Genomic DNA, 21107 nt, shown 5'->3' with positions numbered 1-21107 from the left:
ACACTTTTCCTGTTTTTATATCAGCACTGTTCCAAATCGCAGCGGAGGAATCAACTCGTTAAGTCAAACACGGTTTTGCTGTGATGATGTCATACCCTTTTAAATTAGCAGGTCTCAAACTGGGGATTTGTGTGGGTCCGCTAGCGAGTGGGGGTGGGTCGCAAAATAATTTACAGGAACTGTTTATGTCATATAATTTAAAAACCTATGTTTGGGGACAGCTTTGCTCATAAGATAAATATAGTAAATTCTTTTTGGAGAACAAACGGTGTATGTAGTCCTCTATTTTTTTTTTTAATTGTTTTAAAATCAAGTTTGATTAAAACTTAGACTTTAATAATAAGGTTTTAAGGAAAAATAGCACAGTCTCGTAAGATTATGACTTTGTACACCTTTGTTCATTTAAAGATGATAATATCTTCTAGAAAAAGAAAAAAAAACTTTATCCACTGGCATTACATCGTTCAACATTTAATTGCTGTAAAGATTATGAGGGGGTGCTTGGAACAATTTCTCCCTGGACCCCAAAAGTTTGTCAGCCTCTGTTTTATATAAGTTACACAACAATCATTATCTTCACATTCAGCGGTGGAAAGGCAGGCCCAATTAGGATTTGCTGATTCGGTTACGTTGATGGAAACGTGGAATAAGAAACAAATCCTTACCAATCCTGTCCAGTCTGTCTAATGCAACTGTCTCAAAGGCCCGTCGCATCATGGGATACTCCTCCAGAACCTCGTTGAAGTTGTCCACCGACAGCGAGTAGAGACGGCAGTACGTGTCGGCTCGCACGCTGGCTGTACGTCTGCCGCGAGTCAGTAAACAAATCTCTGTAATGAAAATAAACAAACAAACAAAAAAAAACATGACATTTATGACATTTGCCACTAATATGCGAAGGCCAGACCCTAACCGAGCGACGTGGTCGAACGTCCTAACCAGATGTGTGACAAACTTTTTAAATATGGACAAAACAGGGGCGTATGTGCAAAATGCTGCCGGTTCGCAAACATTATCGACTTGTACGAAGCGGTCCCTGGCGGAAAAAAAGTTTGGGGCCCACTGTTCCGTAGTACTCTAATACATGATGGTTGCGGGAGAGCTGGAGCCTATCTCAGTTGGCTTAGGAGAGTTAGGTGGGCGACACCCTATGTTGCTCACCAGTGCACATAAGCACACCGACATTTACACTCACATTCGAACCCAAGAACAATTTTGAGTCTTCAATGAAATTAGCGTGCAGGTTTTGTTGAATGTGGAAGACCGAGCACCCAGAGAAAAACCACACAAGCACAGGCAGAACATGCAAACTCCAGAGGAAGGTTTGAGCCAATATTTGAACCTGGAAACCCAGAACTACGAGGCTGATATGCTAACCACTAATCCACTGTGCCGACCTCGGACATTCCCAAAATAAAGAAAAAGACTTTTTACATTCGGCAGTTTGCAGTTTACGCATCTGCTAGACCTTGTGCTGGTTCTGACGGCCCAATCGCCTGTAATGTTACCTCGTCAAAGCACCCTAAAGTCTAAAATTAATTACTATAAGCAATCTACATGAACAGAACATAACCCAAACTTTTCCGCAAAAAAAACCACAACGTCCCTTCAATAGAGAGATCCGTCAGGCGTCATTTTCCAGCGCTGCTCAAGAAACAAACGGTCCATTTAGCAAGTTTGCACTGAGTTTGTGCATCTGCCTGTACGGTGTGCAATTACATACAGTATATGCGTGAGTTTGTGTGTGTGTGTGTGGGTGTGCGTGTGTCTGCTGGTGTCTGCACACAATGAGTATGCATGCATGTATGTATGCATGATTGCGCCGCTGTGCGCATGTTTTATTCATGAGAGCTTTTCGGTGTAAGTGGTGGTGATAATAGAGGCTATATATTCTATATATATGCATATGCGGATATGAATGCACCTACGAGGACGCCGTAGATGATAACTTTTGGGTTATTTCTTTGTATTCTGTGTGCAAGTGTGTGTGTGTGTCCATTTCATCCAATAGCTCTTTAGCAATCCTCTCCTTTCCCTGTTTCTCGGAGAGCCATTTCGTGTTTATCCCCTTCATATTCCGCGTGTTGGCAAACACACCCACCCACACACGGATCCCTGGTGCGCACGAGGCCACGTCTGCTTTAATCAATAAAAGCATTTGTAGCGCCGGCTGTTGTTTACGTTTGGCTGCGAGGGTATGACGGTGGCGCGTGAGAACGCGGGCGCGAGGTGAAGCAAAATGACGAGGCTGCGTTAAAGGCTGGTAACAATCACGGCCCATCACATCACCGCCACCACTCGCTTTGCTGGAAAAAAGGCCGCAGGGTTCTCGCTTTAACTTTATCACCTGCATCGCTTCCTATCCAAAATAATTTGATGGATTATTTCCAGTGGTTAGCAAGTCTGTCGCACAGTGTCTGAGCAGTGAGATTTGGGGAGGTAAAGCTAAAGTTAAATGAATTTTATTAAATATTTGTATGACAAACACATGCTGCCAAAACTGTAATAAAAAAAAATACTTCCTTTTCGGTCACACCTGCACACAATTCACTTTGCATTGGGACCAGTGAGGACACAAAACAGTCAAGACAAGATGAGGAGCGATAACCCTTATTGTTTTATTACCGAAGTAAAAACAGTCTAACGATAAACTGACCTGTGGAAAGCGGGATTTACGTTTTTCTAGTGCCAAAGCTGGTACACAATTTTCGGGCAGAGACAATTTGTGTAATAGAACACAAAATAATGAAGCGCAGACCTTCACCAAGGTTAATGAATAATGTCAGAATGAATAATACCTAATAATGTAAAACTGTCAAAGAAAAAGAGCAGTAAACAAGAAGTACTGTCTAGCTGTTGTCGGGCAGAGACCTTGCATCCCCAAAAAGATCACAAGAAACCAAATGGCGTATTTGTTGAGCCATTAACATGCAAGTCAAAAGAGAAATGCATTTTTATGACTTTTTTATGGTTTGTAAATATTACATATCAACATGGGGAATAGCTTATATTGAAATAAACTGAACCAAATGTGCATATATGAGGTAGTGATTGGCCAATTATCGACCGGGCCAATTATCAGCCGGGCTGATTATCTGGGCCGATATTTGTCATTTTGCAAATGATCTGCAACAACCTTTAACTTTCAAGGTCGATAAATTAAATACTGGTTTATTTTGGCTCGCTGGTGCACACTTCTCTCACTCTCTCTCTCTGCTGTGCTGGTGGCCCTGCCTGCAGAAGCAGATTGGCCCGCCCACAGCACCATCTGATTGGTAGCAGCTTTTTAGTATCGAGTCGCACGCACCACGGAGGAAGGTAAGGTAACAGACTTCGCCAAAATTTTAATAAATGTCAGTCGACTAATTGAAAACTATTTGCTGAGGTAAACTAGAAAGACCTGTTTGTTTTCTTAGGACTTTAAGACATGCAGCTGAGCCTGGGAGCTCCGTGCACTTTTTGTTCGAATTTTAAAACTAAGTTGTCGATCAAATCTATCTAATTTATATCACACCATATGAAAAGCGCTTTGTTACAGCTCCAGCTGTTGTGAAATGCGCTATATAAATAAAGTTGTATTGTATTGTAATGAAAGGTTTCTGACATTGGCCGTCCACCCAGTCCAGGGTGGAACCAGCCTCTTGTCCAAAATCAGCTGGGAAGGGCTCAGGAGGACAAGTGTCGGATACAAAACACCAAAAGAAATGCTTGGCGGTACATCTTGATCATAATGTACAGAATGCTACATTCTGATGGAGTGCAAAGTGGTTCTGAGAATAGGTGACGGACAGTGACGGCAGAATATGAGTGAGGAACACGAGGTGCATATGAAAAGAGGCGATGGCTGAGCAGAACATGGCCAAGTGGAGAAGACAGCTGTGAATAGGCGAGTATAAAAATACCCGATTGTGTGTGTGTGTGTGTGTGTGTGTGTTGCGTGCACTGTAAGTGGTTGCTAGCGGGGGCAGCCCTGGCTGTAGTTGCACCGGCAGCAGCAGCGCTCCGGTAATCCCCTCTGGAGAGGAGCACCGCAGCGCTGTATTAAATCCTCTTGTCCTGTGGCTTTCTGGATGAAGCCGGCGGGGCCAAGATGAGCTGCAAGGGCTGCGGGCAGTCAGCCCTCTGGCCTGGTGGACGTGTCTTTGCACACAAGTCAAGCTCACACGAGGAAAGCATTACCTGCGGTTGTGTTGGGAGCCATGGCAAACCCGCTCAAGACGAAACAATAAGATACCTCCAAGCGGCGCTAATGTCCAGAAACTGCGGCTTGAATAACCAAGATTGCAAAATAGGATAACGCTTAACATGCAAGAAATACAAAAGGGCTTCAGTTTAAACTTGAAAAGTTTTCCAGCGCCAAACTATGGTGATTAATCAAGTTGGCAGCGTTGTAGGTCAGTCAGGTTGATGAGGGAGTCATGTTGGTATGCATGCTTGCGCTACTGCTAATTTACAAATGGAGCTTATTGCGTCAACTACTTTTGATCAATTAGATCGAAAGACTAACAAAAAAGCAAAACATGACTGCAATGATCACCTCTTGGTGGCTCCCGCCGATTTTTTCATGAGTTACAACCATTCGATTTATGAATGAAGCTGCTCCGGCATGCACGCTCGCTTGTGACTCATCGCAACGCACCCAAAATAGGGACAAGGCCCGGTTCAATGTCACTGTCTGCGCGTTGCCAGACGCGCTATCAAATCCGAGTTGTCTTCTTCACCCCCCAGCGTACGTTTCTGTGCGGTCTGGAGCGACAATGAGATGATTCGCAATCAGCCGCCGACCGTCATTTGAGGCTGCGACAGCTTCAGTGAACAGCACACCAGTCGCAATACAAGATAACCGGCTGCAGATTAAACATCTCATTACACGTGATATCGTCCAATGTGAAGCAGCGTTTAGAGAGTCGGAGGGAGAGAGAAAAAGGGGAGAAATTCTCCTCAGATGAGGGGGAAAATGAATGAATTTTCCCATCGTGCCTGTTGGTGTATCTGGCCTGGCGCAGATATTCGCCCGCCAACGTGTTTGGCGGGAAGCCAATCTTTTTCTTCCACACTTACGAGAGAAAGCATTCATCAAAATTGAATGACACCAAGGAAAATTGGATCTTGCTCGATGAAAAAAAAAAAGAAAAAAAAAAAGAGGAGCTGAGACAGAATGTTCTCTGACCTTGCTGCGAGCCCCCCAAGGTCAAAGCTACCCATGAGTGTCTACAACAGCACTTACACCGGTATGACAGGCGGGGGCGATATAGAGTTAGAATACCGGTATGCTCTATGATCTACAAATTGGGGCCGCGGCGTTGAGTTACTTAACTGCAGATGGAGGGTGACTTATCATTATAGAGTAAATGTATCACAATTCAAGTGAAAATGGAGTAAGAAAAAAAATAAAAAGGACATAACAATAGTTACAAGGATTGAGCCCTGCCCCGAGGAGTAGTTGACATCCATCCAAAGATGGCGGCAAAACAGATTTATTATTTTTTTTTTTACATGGCACATGGCTTTGGCCTGAAAACGGTGAATAGATGAGTTTTCCAATTTAATGGAAGATAGTTTTCCCCCTAAAATTGGTAAATATGCGAATGTCAACAGTGAATATGGACGAGTTCACTGCATATTATAGAGAACACGGATTGGTCTATGTGAAAAAAAATAAGTCAAGAAGCTTAATGCTACAGTACATTACCACATGTGAGGTGAGCGTTTCTGGCGCTGCGATTCCAAATATGTTCAATGTGGATGCCAGCGGTACAGCGCAGAGACTGTTTGCAAGCAGTAGCACAAACGGGGAAGGTGTGAACGTGAGTGGGAAGGGATGTTCGTATATTTATGTGTTGTGACTGGCTGTGGACCAGCTCAGGGCAGCTCGGATTGGCTCCAGCACAGCTACGACACTCGTGAGCTAAATGTGGTGAATTGTGCTCCAACGTGCTTAAAATGAAGGGCAAGATGGATGCTGGACGTTACATACATGTCGAAACAACAATGCTTCCATTTTGTTGCACACATGATGCGGTGATGTGGTATGCCTTGGATCATGCCGTTTGAATTATTGAGGCCTTTATTCAAACAAAGTCAATGACATTGAAACAAATCTTTGCCGAGTGGCTGGAAAAATTCTCACTGTCCTATTTGTCTAAGAATCAGTACAGTGCACCCTGAAATATTTGAAATCAGGTCAGCAATCTTGGCCTCCAATTAAAATGCACCATGCGATCCTTCAAGCGACCAAGTTCAAATGTCCAAGATGACCACATGGCAGCTGAAAAGAGATGACCAACACCGCACCATCTGTTTCAACGAAAAAGTCTGGAACACTCCGTCCCGATCTAACGGATTTTGCCCATTCCGTTTGGATGTTTCTGTGACTCAACAAGATCTTCATTTTCTCCCTCGCCTGAAATCCCGTCAACTTACAACATAGTCGACATTTATGACAGGGCAACATGCTCTCCGTCATTGTTTATCGACTTTCTCTTGACTGCATCCGCTTTGGAGGCGGGGGGGAGGAGGAAAGGAGCACAAAAGTCGGTCAATAAAGCTGTCTCTTCATGACGTAACGCACTCAGCCACACAAGGCTCAACACGTTCAGGACACACAACATACAGCGCAGGCTGTTTTTGCCCTTTTCGACACTCAAAGACAAGGAAAGAGACCAGAATGGATAATAGTATGCGCTTCTGTACAACACTAAAACGCATCCCCAAAATAATGTGTATATATTCCCAAAAAAATTTTTATTGAATACTAATGGAAGCATGGAACTGCTAAATCCTAAAAATAAAAAAAATAAAAAAAAATCACGTAATGTCTTTTAGCATTTCGCCTACAAGTATGTTCCAACATATTTGTAAGTACGTTCAAACATATTTGCAAATATCTGACAATTCCACGCGTCTGGAGAAGACGTATTTGTTTTTTTTTTTTAGGATAAAGATAGAATATTGGATGTTGGAATTACATGACTCATGATATATTCTGAATGCAGTATTTGCAGATGTGATTGATGGTGGCCAATGACAATTATGTCCAAATCCCATTAATGATCTGATATGGAACAATAGTGTCATGATATGATAATTATCATGATATTGTGGGGAGGTTGGCTATATAAAGAAAAACCTTACAACACTGGAGAAAAACTCACAATATTGAGTGATAAAAAATCATTGCCACATGTTTAGATATTCTCTTCTGTAAAGGCACGCTTTTTGATACACCTCCGAAAAACCTGCACTGTTTGAGGAAAAAAGCAAACACTGGCCTTCGAAAGGGCTATTTTTTGTCACGCACATGGTCATTCATTCAATTGCGGAGCGCACCGCCGCCATGTTCTGTGCTCACAAGCGTGCATGGATGTGAATTAATGAGCGAGTGCATGCGCGTGGGCCTGCTTGGACGCTGATAATGTGGCCGTTTCCAGCAGCTCTGCTCTGGTCTGGTCTGGCAACGCTCACCTGGGCTCCAGCTCTCGCTTGTCAACTCGCATCTGCCTCCTACACCCTGTAACAGCCCCGCTCGACCTCCCGAGCCAGGCCAATGGACACGCTCTCGACCACGCTCAGGAAAAAAACCAAAAAAAAAACATGCATAGCGGCCTTCTTGATTTCCACGAATTACAAGGTGATCAGGTGTTTGCTACTTTGCTTTAGTGGAACCCACCAAAAATATTTCAGGGGGTATTTTTTATTCTCTGCTTTTGTTTTATTTCTGCCTGCATGCTTTTTCATTCTGCTCTGTCACTGGCTCACGGTTTGTGCAGTCGAGTCTTAATATTTTATTTTAAGTTTATAAATGTAATTGAACTTTTTCTAAATTTCTTTATTGATAATCAATTTTGTCCTTTGAAAATAAAACACAACTAAAATGACTAGTTTGTTTGGGAAAAGTAGTTAAATTAGCACTGAACCAAAAGCAAAGAAGTTTCAGAAAACCAGTGAGCCGTGATTATTTGTTCGCTAAGCCCTGGGTAACTCTGATGTCATTTTCAGTCGACAGAAAGTGGAAAAATGACCGCGCCCTCGGATGCAATTTCCTTAATTTCTTGAGACCGATACATGCTTTTAATTTTACCATGACCAACTACTACTAGAGTTTTAATTGATTTGATTTATTTATTGTTTATTCTCTCACATAGTCTTAATTTACTAACAAAGGGTTAGAGAAAAAATTAATTAAAGCACAAGAGTATATCTATGACCTTGTAAAATATAATCATATAAATAGTGGCTCTCTGTCGTGGAAATAAAGCAAAGCCACCGTGCAAGTACACAAGACCCGGGGCACCAAGGAATAACAGCAGGCACTCTGAACCCGATGAGTCAAAATTTGAAATATCTGGCTCCAGCAGAAGGCACTTTGCTCGCCGGAGGGCTGGAGAGCTACAAATAAGAGGCCATGGCCGAGCATGGTGGACATCTTGGCAGGTCTCAAGCTGCTTTGCTCCAAAAAAAAAAGCAAAAAAAAAAGCAGCTCAGGCAGTGCAGACTGCAAACACATCAAACAACAGCGGCAGGCTAGTGTTTGATCGATTCTGTTTGGAGGCCAAACACAACGATGGAGTTAGACAGAACTCGCTGCAAGGGGTGCAGAAGACAAGGAGGCCAGCAGCAGACACTTTGGCCCCCGATGGCAACTTGACCCCAACTTTACTGAGCCATTCTTGGATCACATGGCGACCAGGGGATAGGTCAAGTACCAGTCAGGGCAAAAAGTAACTTTTTGCAGGCGCCAATGCATGTCGCATGTTTAAAATGTGCATGATGATGAAGACAATACCTGTCTGAAGCTTCCAATGTCGGAAATGTTATTGTGGCTCCCGGCTTGTAATGTTTTTTTGCGGGGTAAACTATTTACGCATTAAGGCCAAAATGTCATTGGAAATCTCATTCATAATTCAAATTGTAAGCAGAAGATTGCACTGAATGGGAACGAGAGAGAGCCGTGAATAACACGTAATTGATGCCCCGTAAAAATATTTGGAAGCGTAAACACAAACTATGATCCCAAAATAATCTGCTAACAACCAGGCTCATAACTGTCAAAAAGAGTCTTGTCTCTCAGTTAACATAACACATACTTCCTTGATACCAATTACTTGTTTGAACTTTCCTTTCAGCCACGACTTGTAGCCCAAGAGGACCAAAATTTCCTGGTAAGATAAAGAATGAATATTCATGATGGTAAAAGTGTCCCAAGTCACTTTAAATCGTGACGCGTCATTGACATATTCACTGCTAATTTGGGCTCAAGGTATAGCGCAAAGCACACGAGAGGTTTGCGCTATTCAAACATTTGACAACTCCTTTGTTGTGCTCTATTCGATTGCGCAGCCGAAGCACATTTTAAGGCGATGTTGTTGGAGACGAAAGCATAGCTGGTGGAAGATTACATCTGGCCTCACTGACTAACTGGAAGAGGTTGGCCATTTGTCAGATCGAGAAGAGCGCTCGGCACTCCGGGATTGAAGGCCTATTAGTTTCCTGCCTCCACGCTTCAAGAGAGATTACGTCGCAGGGAACTCGTCACAGTGAGTAAAATCTAAAAAGATGACACAGGACACTCTCCATTACCACTATCTCGGTCCTGACTCCATTTCCCATGATCTCCCACTGCGAATTTGCTTTTGACAACTTGCATTGGATTTTTACATGAGCTTTTTGGATTGCAAGGAGAAAAGGTTGAATTTTTTTGGAATAAATTAACCCGTTGAAGATTAATTAAATAATTCGCACAAATAATCTGAAATCGCATTTTCGGTCCCAAAACAATAAAACATCCAGCCCTAGTTCGCACCTTTATTATTTACTATCCAAAATACAAATTCAAAAATAACACTTATTCCCACCGCCCCGGCTTTGACACACACACACATATACATTGGGCGGCCTTCACAACAAGTGATGCTGTCCGCATGAAACCCCTGCAGCTCAGACTCCACTCTCCTCGCCATATGGCACGTGGCGACAAAAAAGGAGGCGACTTTGAGGTCCAATCAAAGGCAGCTATTTGAGAAGAACTTCCGCTCGGCTTACCACAAGGTCACCGAGCCTGACACTCCGCAATTACCGCAGCCAACAAAGGATGAAGTATAACGTCACACAATAAGGTTTCTTGGGCTGGCCGCCGAGACGGGCAGCAGCGGCGATGCTGTTCAGATAAGTGTTCCAATACTGAGAGCAGAGAAGAGGATGAGGGTAGAGGGTGCGCGGGGGAGGTGGGGTCCAGGGGGGGGTGTGCATGTTGTCTTCCTGAGCCCAGGGCAGCATCCAGAGAGCAGGCTTGGCAGCGTTTCATGTGTCCCTCGGCATTAGCGCTGCAGTCACATTACATTTCCCCCTCTCGGCGGGATCGCTGGGTGCCCAAGCCGACGCTCCCGTCCAGGACATGTCGTGTCCACTTTAGACATTAAGGCTCTCCGGCTCAAGCTTATCCAGCAGTGAACAAAGTGGAGCAGACCGCTGAGTACATAATTGCGTAAATAATTCAGCGTCTCGATGAATGAATGAGTTACGCTAACAAGGCTTCGCAGACATGCTGACGTGCATTTTCGCACGGCATTCTCTGTAGCTTGTAGCAAAAAGCCAGCTGATGCTTTCGGAATTCAAGAAAAAAAAGGGAGAAGCTCCGTAGCATCCGGCGCACCTATACGGTAGACCACCTAGGTCAAACACAATCTGTACCGGTAAACCAACAAAAACACATTTTTTGGGCATTTCTGCAATATTTTCACACATGATATAATAGAAATACCAATTAGAATATGACATACTTTTTTCAAGGATTTTCAAAGATTGAGTAGACGTGCAAACTACTTTAAATAAAAAAATAGGTAGGCTAAATTGCGGCGTTTTGTCATTCCGATGTAACATCCTTTTTTTCCCCAGAGATAAAGAAAGAAACGGCATTAAAAACATGTTTTTAATGTGGTGCAGAGAAAAACGACCAACAAGGAAAAAACTAATGTTTTTTCAAGATTTTAGCATGACCCTATCGAATGACGAGAGATTGGTTGAAAACAAGGAAATGAGAGATGAGAACAAACTTACTCTGTTCTCCTGCCTTGACATGAAGGTAATTACTGTTGTAAAAATGACACAGACTGTGTCAAATGATATTTCAGGCTGTGAGCAGCAAGCTGCTAAAAACCAATTGAGGTAGTTTGGACACCACGAAAAGAATCGAAATCGAGAATTGTTAGGAAACAATGCCCACCCCGACTCTACACTATGTTTTGTTCTCGGTTCTCTGTACACCTGGCAGTGACTCCTACGTGTTCAATAAATAGTGTACCGTAATGTGAATACGGCCATTGGGAGCGCAAAGGCCTGCATTTCATATACCAGTCAAGAGTGCAACCAGCAAATAAACAGAGATAGTGTGAGGGAGGTAGATAAAAACAGCGGAGCTAATGTTACAAAAATCAAAAGTTAAAATTAGCTAGTGGAAATTCTGATTGGCTGGTTATGTGTTCAAGTAGAACCCTTGGTATTACAATTGATAAATAACTGAGGATGAGATTACAAAAGTGGCCAAGCATCATAAAAAGGTGATTAAAGAAAAAAAAAAGGCTGGAAAAAAAAAAGACAAAACTTTGTATTTTAGGAACGGGATAATAAGACATCGTACTGTTTGGTGAAGATTCAAATTTGAATTACCCAGCTTTGGTGGAGGTCTGCATTCTTGTGAATGCCATTTGAGTTAGCGTTCAATTCCCACTCGTTGGGATAATGACAGTCACAGCCAAATGTGCGTGTGCCACATACTCCCCGTGCTGATCCCGCCAATTAATTTCATGAATGACTAACCCGTGTTTGGTAACAAACTCCCTGTGGCTTGGGGCTTACCTCAGTAGCCTCCCCGCCCCTCACCCCTTCTACTCCCCCTCATAGCAGGAGTGGCACTGCCAGAAATAGACACAATGTGGGAGTCAAAAGCAAGAAACTCTGAGGGGAGGAATGATTGCAGATGGAAGACTTAAGATTAGAGCAAAGCAAGTGAGTTTGTGTTTCAGAGTGCATTTGAACCTTTGTAGTGAGTCATGTGTATTTTGCAGTTACAGTACAGGCCTAACATAATCAATAAATCATTATCATATATATATATATATATATATATATATCATTACTATTCACGTTGAATTTTTAGGGGAGTTTTTATCCAATCAGAGTTCAGCTGTCTTGTGTTGCCAGGTAGATTTCATAATACCAGCTGCACATTATTTTCCTCTGAGCCTTCAGATTCTTCCCTAGAGGCATCTGTGGCGTGTGAGTGAACGGGTTCTCACAGTCAATAGACAGTTGCGATAGCCAATCAGATCACGAGTTGATTACAGTGAGCATTCTCGCAGGTCTCGCGTTGGAGGTGCGAACGTGTCCTGTGATTTGATAATCACTTATGACAGGGCAGACATTATTACCCAGCGACCGTTTAAAAATCTAAAATATATTCTTGCTTTTTTAATCCGCAATGACCGAAAGAGGGAAAAGTGTGAATTTGATTGCAGTTACACTTGCAAGGACATTTTCATGACAGACCTTTCAAGAGAAGCTCTCTCGTGCGCCGAGGTGGTCCAACACTTAGTAGTGCGTAAGTGTGTGTCTGTGTTTAATTTCTCCAGCCATGGTGTCATTACATTAATGATGGCATTATGAGGTGTATTTATTGAAGCCGGACTCAGAAGGACTTCACTGAAGGCCTATGTGAGAAATGCACGGCCTGCCACTGCTATATATATATATATGATACTGCGTATAAACAAATCCCGGGGCCTCGCAAATCATGACCCATCCAACATATATGAGTAACCCTTCATTACCAATAATGTGGTTTTTCTAGGCTAACAAAATAACAGAAGAGCGCGAGGGCGTGCAGGGCTGTGCTGACGATGAGTGTGCCTGACGAGTGTCTGACAAATGATTGGATATCCCTAAAAGATGATCCTGAGTGAAATGCGTTAAGAGTTTTTTTAGGGAGAAACTTTTGGTAAGCATTCGTAGCATTCAAACGCAAGTTCTTTTATGAGCAGAGAACAAATTCAGACCGCAGGTCGAAGTGTGGTTCACCGTAGTTTAACTCAGCCCGCACATATTCCAAGCATCTTCTTTTTGTTTCACTATCTTCTTGGTAGTTTCAATGATGATACACTTACAGCTCGAGAGTCAAGCATTTAGATCCTGAACTTGATAAGTGTGTGAGGTGTTTTTTTTTGGGGGGGTTATCTTAAGTACACCAAACACACTATAAGCGGACACTGATTTTTTTTTTTTTCGTGCGCATATAGGTTCCCTCACAATTTTATACGGTCTCTCCTATTTAAAAAAAAAAAAAAAAGGAATTAGATGTTTAAAAAGAGTTATGTGAGCACCCCGCTTTAGGCATTTATCTTACTGTCAGCGTTCATGCTGCAACACAGACGGAAGCATTATGGCGATTAATGTTTGCAGAAACTATAAAGACGCAACATTGACTTGACTTTGAACTATAGCTTCCGCGAGGATGAAGCGAAGGAAGAGAACATAGTTTGGCTTCACAAAGAGGCATGGTCATTTTACTGAGAATGTTGATTAGTTTTTTTTGTTGTTTTTTTTTTTACTGCATGTGCAGAGAAAGAAGGAGGCAGCGAAAGATTGCCTGCCATATTTTCATTATTTCTCAGGAACCCCCCAGCGAGAGGGCACGCAGACGAACTTGAGCAGTCAAGGCGTAATTAAACTTCCACAAGTCGGGTCGCTCGCCGTTAAAAAAAGCGCCGCTATTTCTCATTACTTAACAGCAGCGTCTAAATGATACGCCGTCGCCGGGCAAATGAATCGGTATTTGGTGAGGGCAAGATGGCGGCCGTATCGCCCGGCACGCGGCATGTGCCGGCCACACATAATGTGACCCCCGTGAAGAAGTCTTCTCGACTTAGTGTAAAACGACCTTGGCAAACTTCCAGTGTGTACAGTCACAGACAGCGGTGGGATCGAGTGTGAGGCCTTTACAAATCCAGTAGATGGTGCTGTTTTTCCCAATGCAGATTTTATAATTAATACAGAGCAGTGATTCAACTGTAAAATGAACCCTTAGAGTTGTGTTTATATAGTAATTTACTCGTGATTCTCTATTCCTGTTGACTCGCTGCAAAGTGGGAGGGGTTGAACATCCTTGCATGTTCTCCCAGTGCCCGTGTGGGTTTCCTCCGGGTACTCCAGTTTCCTCCCACATTCCAAAAACATGCATGGCAGATTTATTGGACACTCTAAATTGCCTCTTGGTATGAGTGTGAATGTGTATGGTTGTTCGTCTATGTGCCCTGCGATTGTCTGGCTCGAAGACAGATGGGATTGGCATTACAACCCTCATGAGGAGAATCGGAACAAATGGATAGATATAAAAAATATTGAGAAATAATTTTCTCAGCACCACCCAAACACGCAATGTCTCATTCAAGCGCCACTTTAGCTCCGGCAAAGATAAAAACATGAGCTGAGATAGGCTGCAGCACACCTGCATCCCAAGTGAGTGTCAGCGCTACAGAAAACTGATGGATGAATGTATGGAGCTGCTGTCGACTCACTTCTTCTTGATTAATTTCAGCAGTGGACAATTTGGAGACATTCATTACCGCCATCTACAGGTCTGCTGTGGTACAACAAAAACAAAGCGATAATTGGACTACACAGACGCAAATAAGAAGGTTGGTATTGTATGTTTCCTGCAATGTGGCTCACGCCGTTTGTAGATCATTCCGACGGATTTCCAAAAACATGTCTGACGTCAAGTCATTGGCTATTGCGACTCATGCTGAGGCCAGCTGCGACTGGCAGCTCATCATCAATTGCGCAAATGAGATGAAGCTGATTTTATTGCAATAGCGATTTGAGTCCCCCGGACAGTTCAAAAGGTCTTCTTCTTGATTTGTTTTAACAGTTGACAACACCTTGAATCATGCATTGTCACGATCTGCAGAACTTGAGTGGTGTTAGCGTTGATTTTGAATAGCAGGCGAAGGAATTGCCCAATGTTTATCCAGCCATTGCGCTGTAAGCACCACCAAAACCGCTCATATATCGAGACCGAGCAGACCTTTAAATGCATAGTCCCCCATTTGAGCCGCGACACCATGCCTTCTATTCATCAGGATTTGGCCTACAATGAAGAGGCAGCTTGGGATGTGAATTAAAAAAAAGTATTGCATAAACCATGAGGGAGAATTTTTAAGCGAGGTGAAGAGCGCCCGCACAAAACGCAACAACGGAAGCTCGAAGGGAGTTGATATGTGCGAAATAATGGGCATTATTCAAAAAGCAGCCTGCTTACCGCCAAAGTAGGAGCCGTCCGACAGCTTGGTCTCCTTGCTGCCTTTGGTTAGCACGCTGACCACGCCGTGTTGGATGAAGTACATCTTTTTGCCGATGGTGCCCTCTCTAATGATGTAATCGCCGGGCTGGAACACTTCAAATTTGAGCTTGGTGAGCATGGAGGTGACAAAGTTGGGGTCGGCATTGGCAAACAGCGGCATGGAGGCCACCAGTTTCCGGCAGTTAAAGTTGATGATTTCCTGCCAGACGGAGAAAAGCACAACGTTTGACGAAACGCAATGACCTGACATAACTGCACGTAGGAAAAGGATATTAGAGGAAACAATGACATTTCTTTTTCCGCCCCTGAGATCCTCCATCACTGCCGGTGTAAAGGTAAAATGTCAGCGAATGTGAAGTGAACCGATGGAAATGCCAATCAGCGAGCGGGCTTCTTTTCCGTATGCCGGGTGCACGCCCGCAAAATGCAGGTTGCCGTACCTCTCGGAGCGGCTCGTTCAGCTCGCCCAGGATGCTTTCCTCGTCGAACATCTTGCCCTGGTAGCGGTGCTCGTAGTAGTCGTGGATCCTCTGCCTCATGTCCGCCGGCAACTTGTGGAAGGACATGTATTGCTCCACTTGCTTGTACTGTGGACACACCCAGACAGACAAAAATCAGGACGCTCAAAGGACAACAATGCATCGTAGTGGGTGGAGTTTAATATCTTGGAGTTTTTCTCGTAGTGGAGGGTTCAAAATGCTGCAGTGTGTGTAGTACACAACAGGGCTGAACGATTTTAGGAAAAAAATTGCATTGCGATTTTGATTTGATTTGCGTTTTTTTTTCACAATATGCAGTGACATTTACAAACATGACAGAAAATGCCATTAAAAGCAATTACTGTAAAAATGCAAGGACACTAAAGACGTTTTGTGAGGGTGCAGTTCTTCAGTTTTTAAAAGCTACTTTCTCCCAAATATAATTTTGGATTTATGTGTAACTGTGTATATGAAAATGCATTTTTTAAAATGCCAAAATATTTTATATTTCGTACATATTCTTTGTCCCGCAACAAAGCGAAATTGATGCAAATATATAATTTTGAGACCTATTGTGTAGATCTCAAAACTACTCAGTGGTTCAAAATAGTGCAAATATTGATGAGATGATAAAAATTTAAGATATGTTTGACATCTCAAGCTCTTCATCATGATGAAGTCAGCTGTTTATGTGTTCCGTTCCAAAAGCGTCATCTTAATTCACGTTATTTTAGTTTATAGATACGTATTGATTGAAAAACAACATTTCTGTTCATAGCTGCGGACTCTCAGACCTAACGCGGTTCTAGCCAGACCACTGTTAAAAGTCGACTGTACACCCAAGCACTTATTTTGTTTTTTTCTCGACTCAGTCTTTCCCTTTAGAGATTAGCACGCTCAGCGACTCCTCGTTCGCCTCCTCAGTTAAAACACTACTTATTAGAGGGGTAGTTTATTAATGCAGCCCACTGCTGCTGTTCTGCTGTGTATGGGCCTACATATAGTCAGTAAAAATAAAGTCTGTGCTGCTCCAGTGCAAGCTAGCTTAGCACCTAGCATTCAAAAGAAATGACTTCCGGCACTACCGGTGGCGCTTTAATTTATTTATTTTTTATTTTTATCAGTATGGCGCTGATAGTGTCACCTTCTTCATGAGCCCTTTAAAAAAAATGAAGCTTTGACAATCTCGAAATTGCGTTTGCGATTTTGTCATTGTTATTATAATGGGCAGTGTTTATCGCATTGCGGTTTCTATAGTGGGGTGGTTACGATACAATGTGGTTGATACAGTCAGTGGGATTCAAAAATTCAAGTTGCGTTGTGGGTCAATATGTCCTAGCACAGGGGCTAATGTAGTGGCAAGAGCAAAGTCATTTGTAGGATTTGGTATGGAAGGGGTCTTTATATCGTGGCTGGGTCGAATATGACGTTATGTTAAATATACTGTGCGGGGGTCTAATACAGTATGCCTGCGTGGTTGATGTAGTTGTTGAAGACCGGAAAGTCGGAATGCTTTGAGGGTCAATATAATGCGTAGAGTTAATATAATTATAGTAATTTGTTTGTATTCAAGAGTGTTTCAACTGGAGTGAGGCAATGAATATATTGTAGCGGTACATGGATATGATATCCAGATAGTTAGGCTTCTGTAATTGAGTCACGATTTTAGTTGAATTTGGTAATTAGAATAAAGAAAAATATACATATTTTTAAAGCTTGCTTTAGCTTCAAATCCCCCCCACCCCTACCCCAAAAAAGCATCAAAATGATACACAACTATTTTTAAAAAGTCTTGTACTGTGGTAGACAAAGTCACATAGCTGTTCAAACAGCGCACGCACCAAAAGACATGTCACAGAGTCTCATTCTGTCAAAGGTGCGGTTACTCTCGTCTTTATGCTGTTTGTTCAGAACAAAAAGCAAGCCGAGATGCACATCAAAGCGCGCTGCGGAGCGCCTCAGGGAAATAATAACAGGTAGCATCCTTGACCCTCAGCCAAAGAAAAAGAAAACAAAATTCAGCATGCATAAGCTAACGCTAGAGCTATACTGTCATCACTAACAATCTCTCCATTGAACTGCTTGGATAAGGACAGGACACTGGACAGGACAGGACAGGAAGGCTCTCCAACGTGTCATTAAAACTGCACAACACATCTGTGGAATAGCCTTCACGCCACTACGCCACACACAGCATATGACAGCCATGCCACAAAGAGCGAGCGGAACACATCGACACACTACTTTTCAAACTCCTCCCATCTGGCACACGCTACAAGACAATGCCAAGCCAAGCCACATTCTGCGAGTTTAAGTTTGAGTGCCAGCAGTGCTGTTGTTCGATCCAGCTTCTTCCATTCTGAACTCTCTCACACACACACACACAACCACACCTACCTTGCAGGACAGCGACGTAATGTGTTTTTATTTCTCCAATTTCATATTATTTTCCATCTCATTATTTATCTAATTTATATATTTAATTAAATTATTGTTGTATTGCACTGGAGAGGGGAGCTCTCCAATCTCGTTGCGCCATGTACAATGACAATAAAGGGATTTCTGATTCTGTATGTGTTTTAATTTGTGTTTTAATTTCCTGCTAATTGATATTACACCATATGGAAAGTGCTTTGTTACAGCTCCAGCTCTTGTGAAATGCGCTATATAAATAAAGTTACATTGTATCGTATTGCAGTCGTGTACTCAATTGCATTCAAAAGATTTGCAACAAAATGGTTTTGTTTTGTTTTTTCAATGTCATTGGAATTGGGCTTTGTATCACGGTTGCTTTGTATCGACATCAGCCAATCATTGCATATGAAAGCACAACACATGATGCAACTCTCGAGCAAATAAATGTGCAAGGGACATGGCAAATGAAATACTTCATAGATATGAGAGATAATTTACGTTCCTGATGTGACGATGAAAGGAAAATGCCAACGCGCCGGGAAGAAAAACAATGGCAGGCGACCGATGGGCTGGCGGAATACGGCGAGGTATTCTCGAGGATGTGAGGCTTCAAAGAACGAGGTTATTATATTTTCATTCACATTTCTGAAAACATACTGTCAGCATCTAATAAATCCATTTACCCCAGGCTTTCATCTTACAATACAAGACAATGCCCCCGTGCTTTTCTCATTGGAATCACTCGGAGTGCACGCCGCTGACCAAGTATGTTAATCAATGCTGCGCGAAGGCTGACAGAGGTAAAGAAAGCGACCTATGAGCTGAGTAGATGATTTCCTGCCCGACAGGAAATTAGCTTACTGCCGCGCAGCCACCACGGCCGTCCCTGCTCTGACACTCCACTTGGACAAATTTACGGAAGTGATGGGAGCGCTCTACATGCTGCAAGATAGTTGGCACGTGCGACATCTTTTATCCTCACAGAATAGAATATTTTGGTTTGAAATAGTGAGCCCTATTTTGCAACTTGCTCTTGCATACCTCAGTTTGGTAGGGAATACGGTAGTGAGGTTAAGTATACAGTAGAATTTAAGGCCTCAAAACACCAATCCGACGTCGGGAGGTGTGTTGATTCTAATTTAAGCAATTTCTCAAAAACTAAAAGAACTTTGCTCATTTTTTACATCTCCTCGATGGATATAATGGCTGCAGTGCAAAGTCAAAGTAATCACTCACATTGCCTACTTGACTATTCTATTTCTCACACTTGCGCAGAAGGTCCGGAGTAGTTGGCATCCTCGTCGGATTTTGCAGAGTGGTGTGTTATTCAGTCATTTTCCGGTCTGATGTGCCAACTTCTAGGCTGATGCGACAGTTGGCCACGACGACGGATTGGTGTGTAGACCTTTACACAGATCTGATTGGTTGGATCGAATCGGCAGATATTTTGCATTTTTATGCAAAATCAGTCATCGGCTATAAAGTCATAATTTGCAAAAGGATTGCAAAATAAGAAATTACAACTAGCATGCTCTCGTTCACTCCAGAGATGTTCTATGCTGTCGGCGTTAATAATGCATACATAAATAAATATGGTTTATTTATTATTCGAGGCTGAAAAATTTTTTTCTTAAAAAGTGACCCTCTTCTCTCCGTTATATTGGACTCTTGACATTTGTCAAGATGCTAATTGTCTGGATTACATGATCCTAAACCAAAAAGCTAGAAAAATGACAAAAAAAAAAAAAAAGAACTCATACAAAGCTCTGCACCATATGCGGCGAGCACCCCCAAACCACCAATCTCCCCATCCAGACCCCCTCCCATTTGCCGGTTCACAAAAGTTATAGACTTCTATAAATTGGGACGCGGCGGAAAAAAGGTTGAGAACCACTGAAAACCAGCATATGCGTATAAGTAACCCCATCCTTAAATGATTTGTTTTGTTTGCCATTTTTACTGCTTCTTGTCTTCTCTTCTCACACAGTATGACATCTTTCCTTACTTTCCCACTCGCTCTTGCACAGCTCTCAATGTGCATGCTAATGTTGTTGTATTCATGTTTTTTTTTGTCCAAATGAGATGTCATGTCATGTCATTATCCACACCGCTTATCCTGTACAGGGTCGCGGGAGGGTGCTGGAGCCTATCCCAGCTGACTTCGGGCGAAAGGCACACTACACCCTGAACTGGTCGCCAGCCAGTCACAGGGCAGACATAGACACCGTCACTGAGCGGGAACTGAACCCACGCTGCCCGCACACAACTCGGGCGAGTGTACCACTACACCAGCAGCGACCCAAATGAGATGTGAATAATTCATTTGCTAACAGAGATGTCAGCCACTTGATTATACTTTCTAAATATTTCCCCCCACTGCTATGTCACCTTCTTGCTTCGCTCGCGTGGCTCGGTCAAAGGTCGGAGGCAGGAACAAAGGCCTCATTAAAATCCTGTCACATGGCTTGGTTCTCGGATTGATGTGCACATGCTGTAGTGTGGACTCTGTCGTGTGCAGTGACTTTATTTAGTACGTATGGTTTTATGGCTTGGGCGGTCTACATGGCATCATCGGATTTTAGATCTATCCAATGCCACTTTTTGCATGTGCTTCATCAAACATTACATAAGTGCAAGAGATAGGATCAATTAAAAAATATTACAAGTATTTTAAACCGTATAAATAATAACAATGTCAAAACAGTTCTTAAGAGGTGACATAAATATGGCATTTTCAAAAGTTGGGATCGAATGTGTGGCCCCTGTGGGCACATTAGCAGTCCTGGGACTGGGCTGTAACGCTGGCTGGCAGCCCGACGAATGGAAACGTGTTAAATTACTGCCGTCAGTCAGCTCGGGAC

The 21107-nt window shown here is 42.9% G+C and overlaps 1 protein-coding gene across 1 annotated transcript in view; it reads right to left on the bottom strand.

Moving 5' to 3' along the window:
• The window catches only part of hcn4 (hyperpolarization activated cyclic nucleotide-gated potassium channel 4), a 98962-nt gene that overhangs the window by 8115 nt on the left and 69740 nt on the right, over positions 1 to 21107 (bottom strand). Inside the window, exons 5-7 of the mRNA XM_088296692.1 lie at positions 15793 to 15939; positions 15311 to 15551; positions 666 to 830 (exon numbers count right to left, since the gene is read on the bottom strand). Of these exons, the coding sequence (XP_088152818.1) occupies positions 666 to 830; positions 15311 to 15551; positions 15793 to 15939 (553 nt within the window). The remainder of the gene's footprint in view (positions 1 to 665; positions 831 to 15310; positions 15552 to 15792; positions 15940 to 21107) is intronic.

The sequence above is a fragment of the Idiotropiscis lumnitzeri genome, chromosome 5 (assembly GCF_059441095.1).
Source record: "Idiotropiscis lumnitzeri isolate Australia: NSW breed Sydney's pygmy pipehorse chromosome 5, RoL_Ilum_1.0, whole genome shotgun sequence".
NCBI classification, from domain to species: Eukaryota; Metazoa; Chordata; class Actinopteri; order Syngnathiformes; family Syngnathidae; genus Idiotropiscis; species Idiotropiscis lumnitzeri.
Note: the sequence above shows the minus strand (reverse complement) of the source record. Positions and strands in the feature narration are given on the sequence as shown.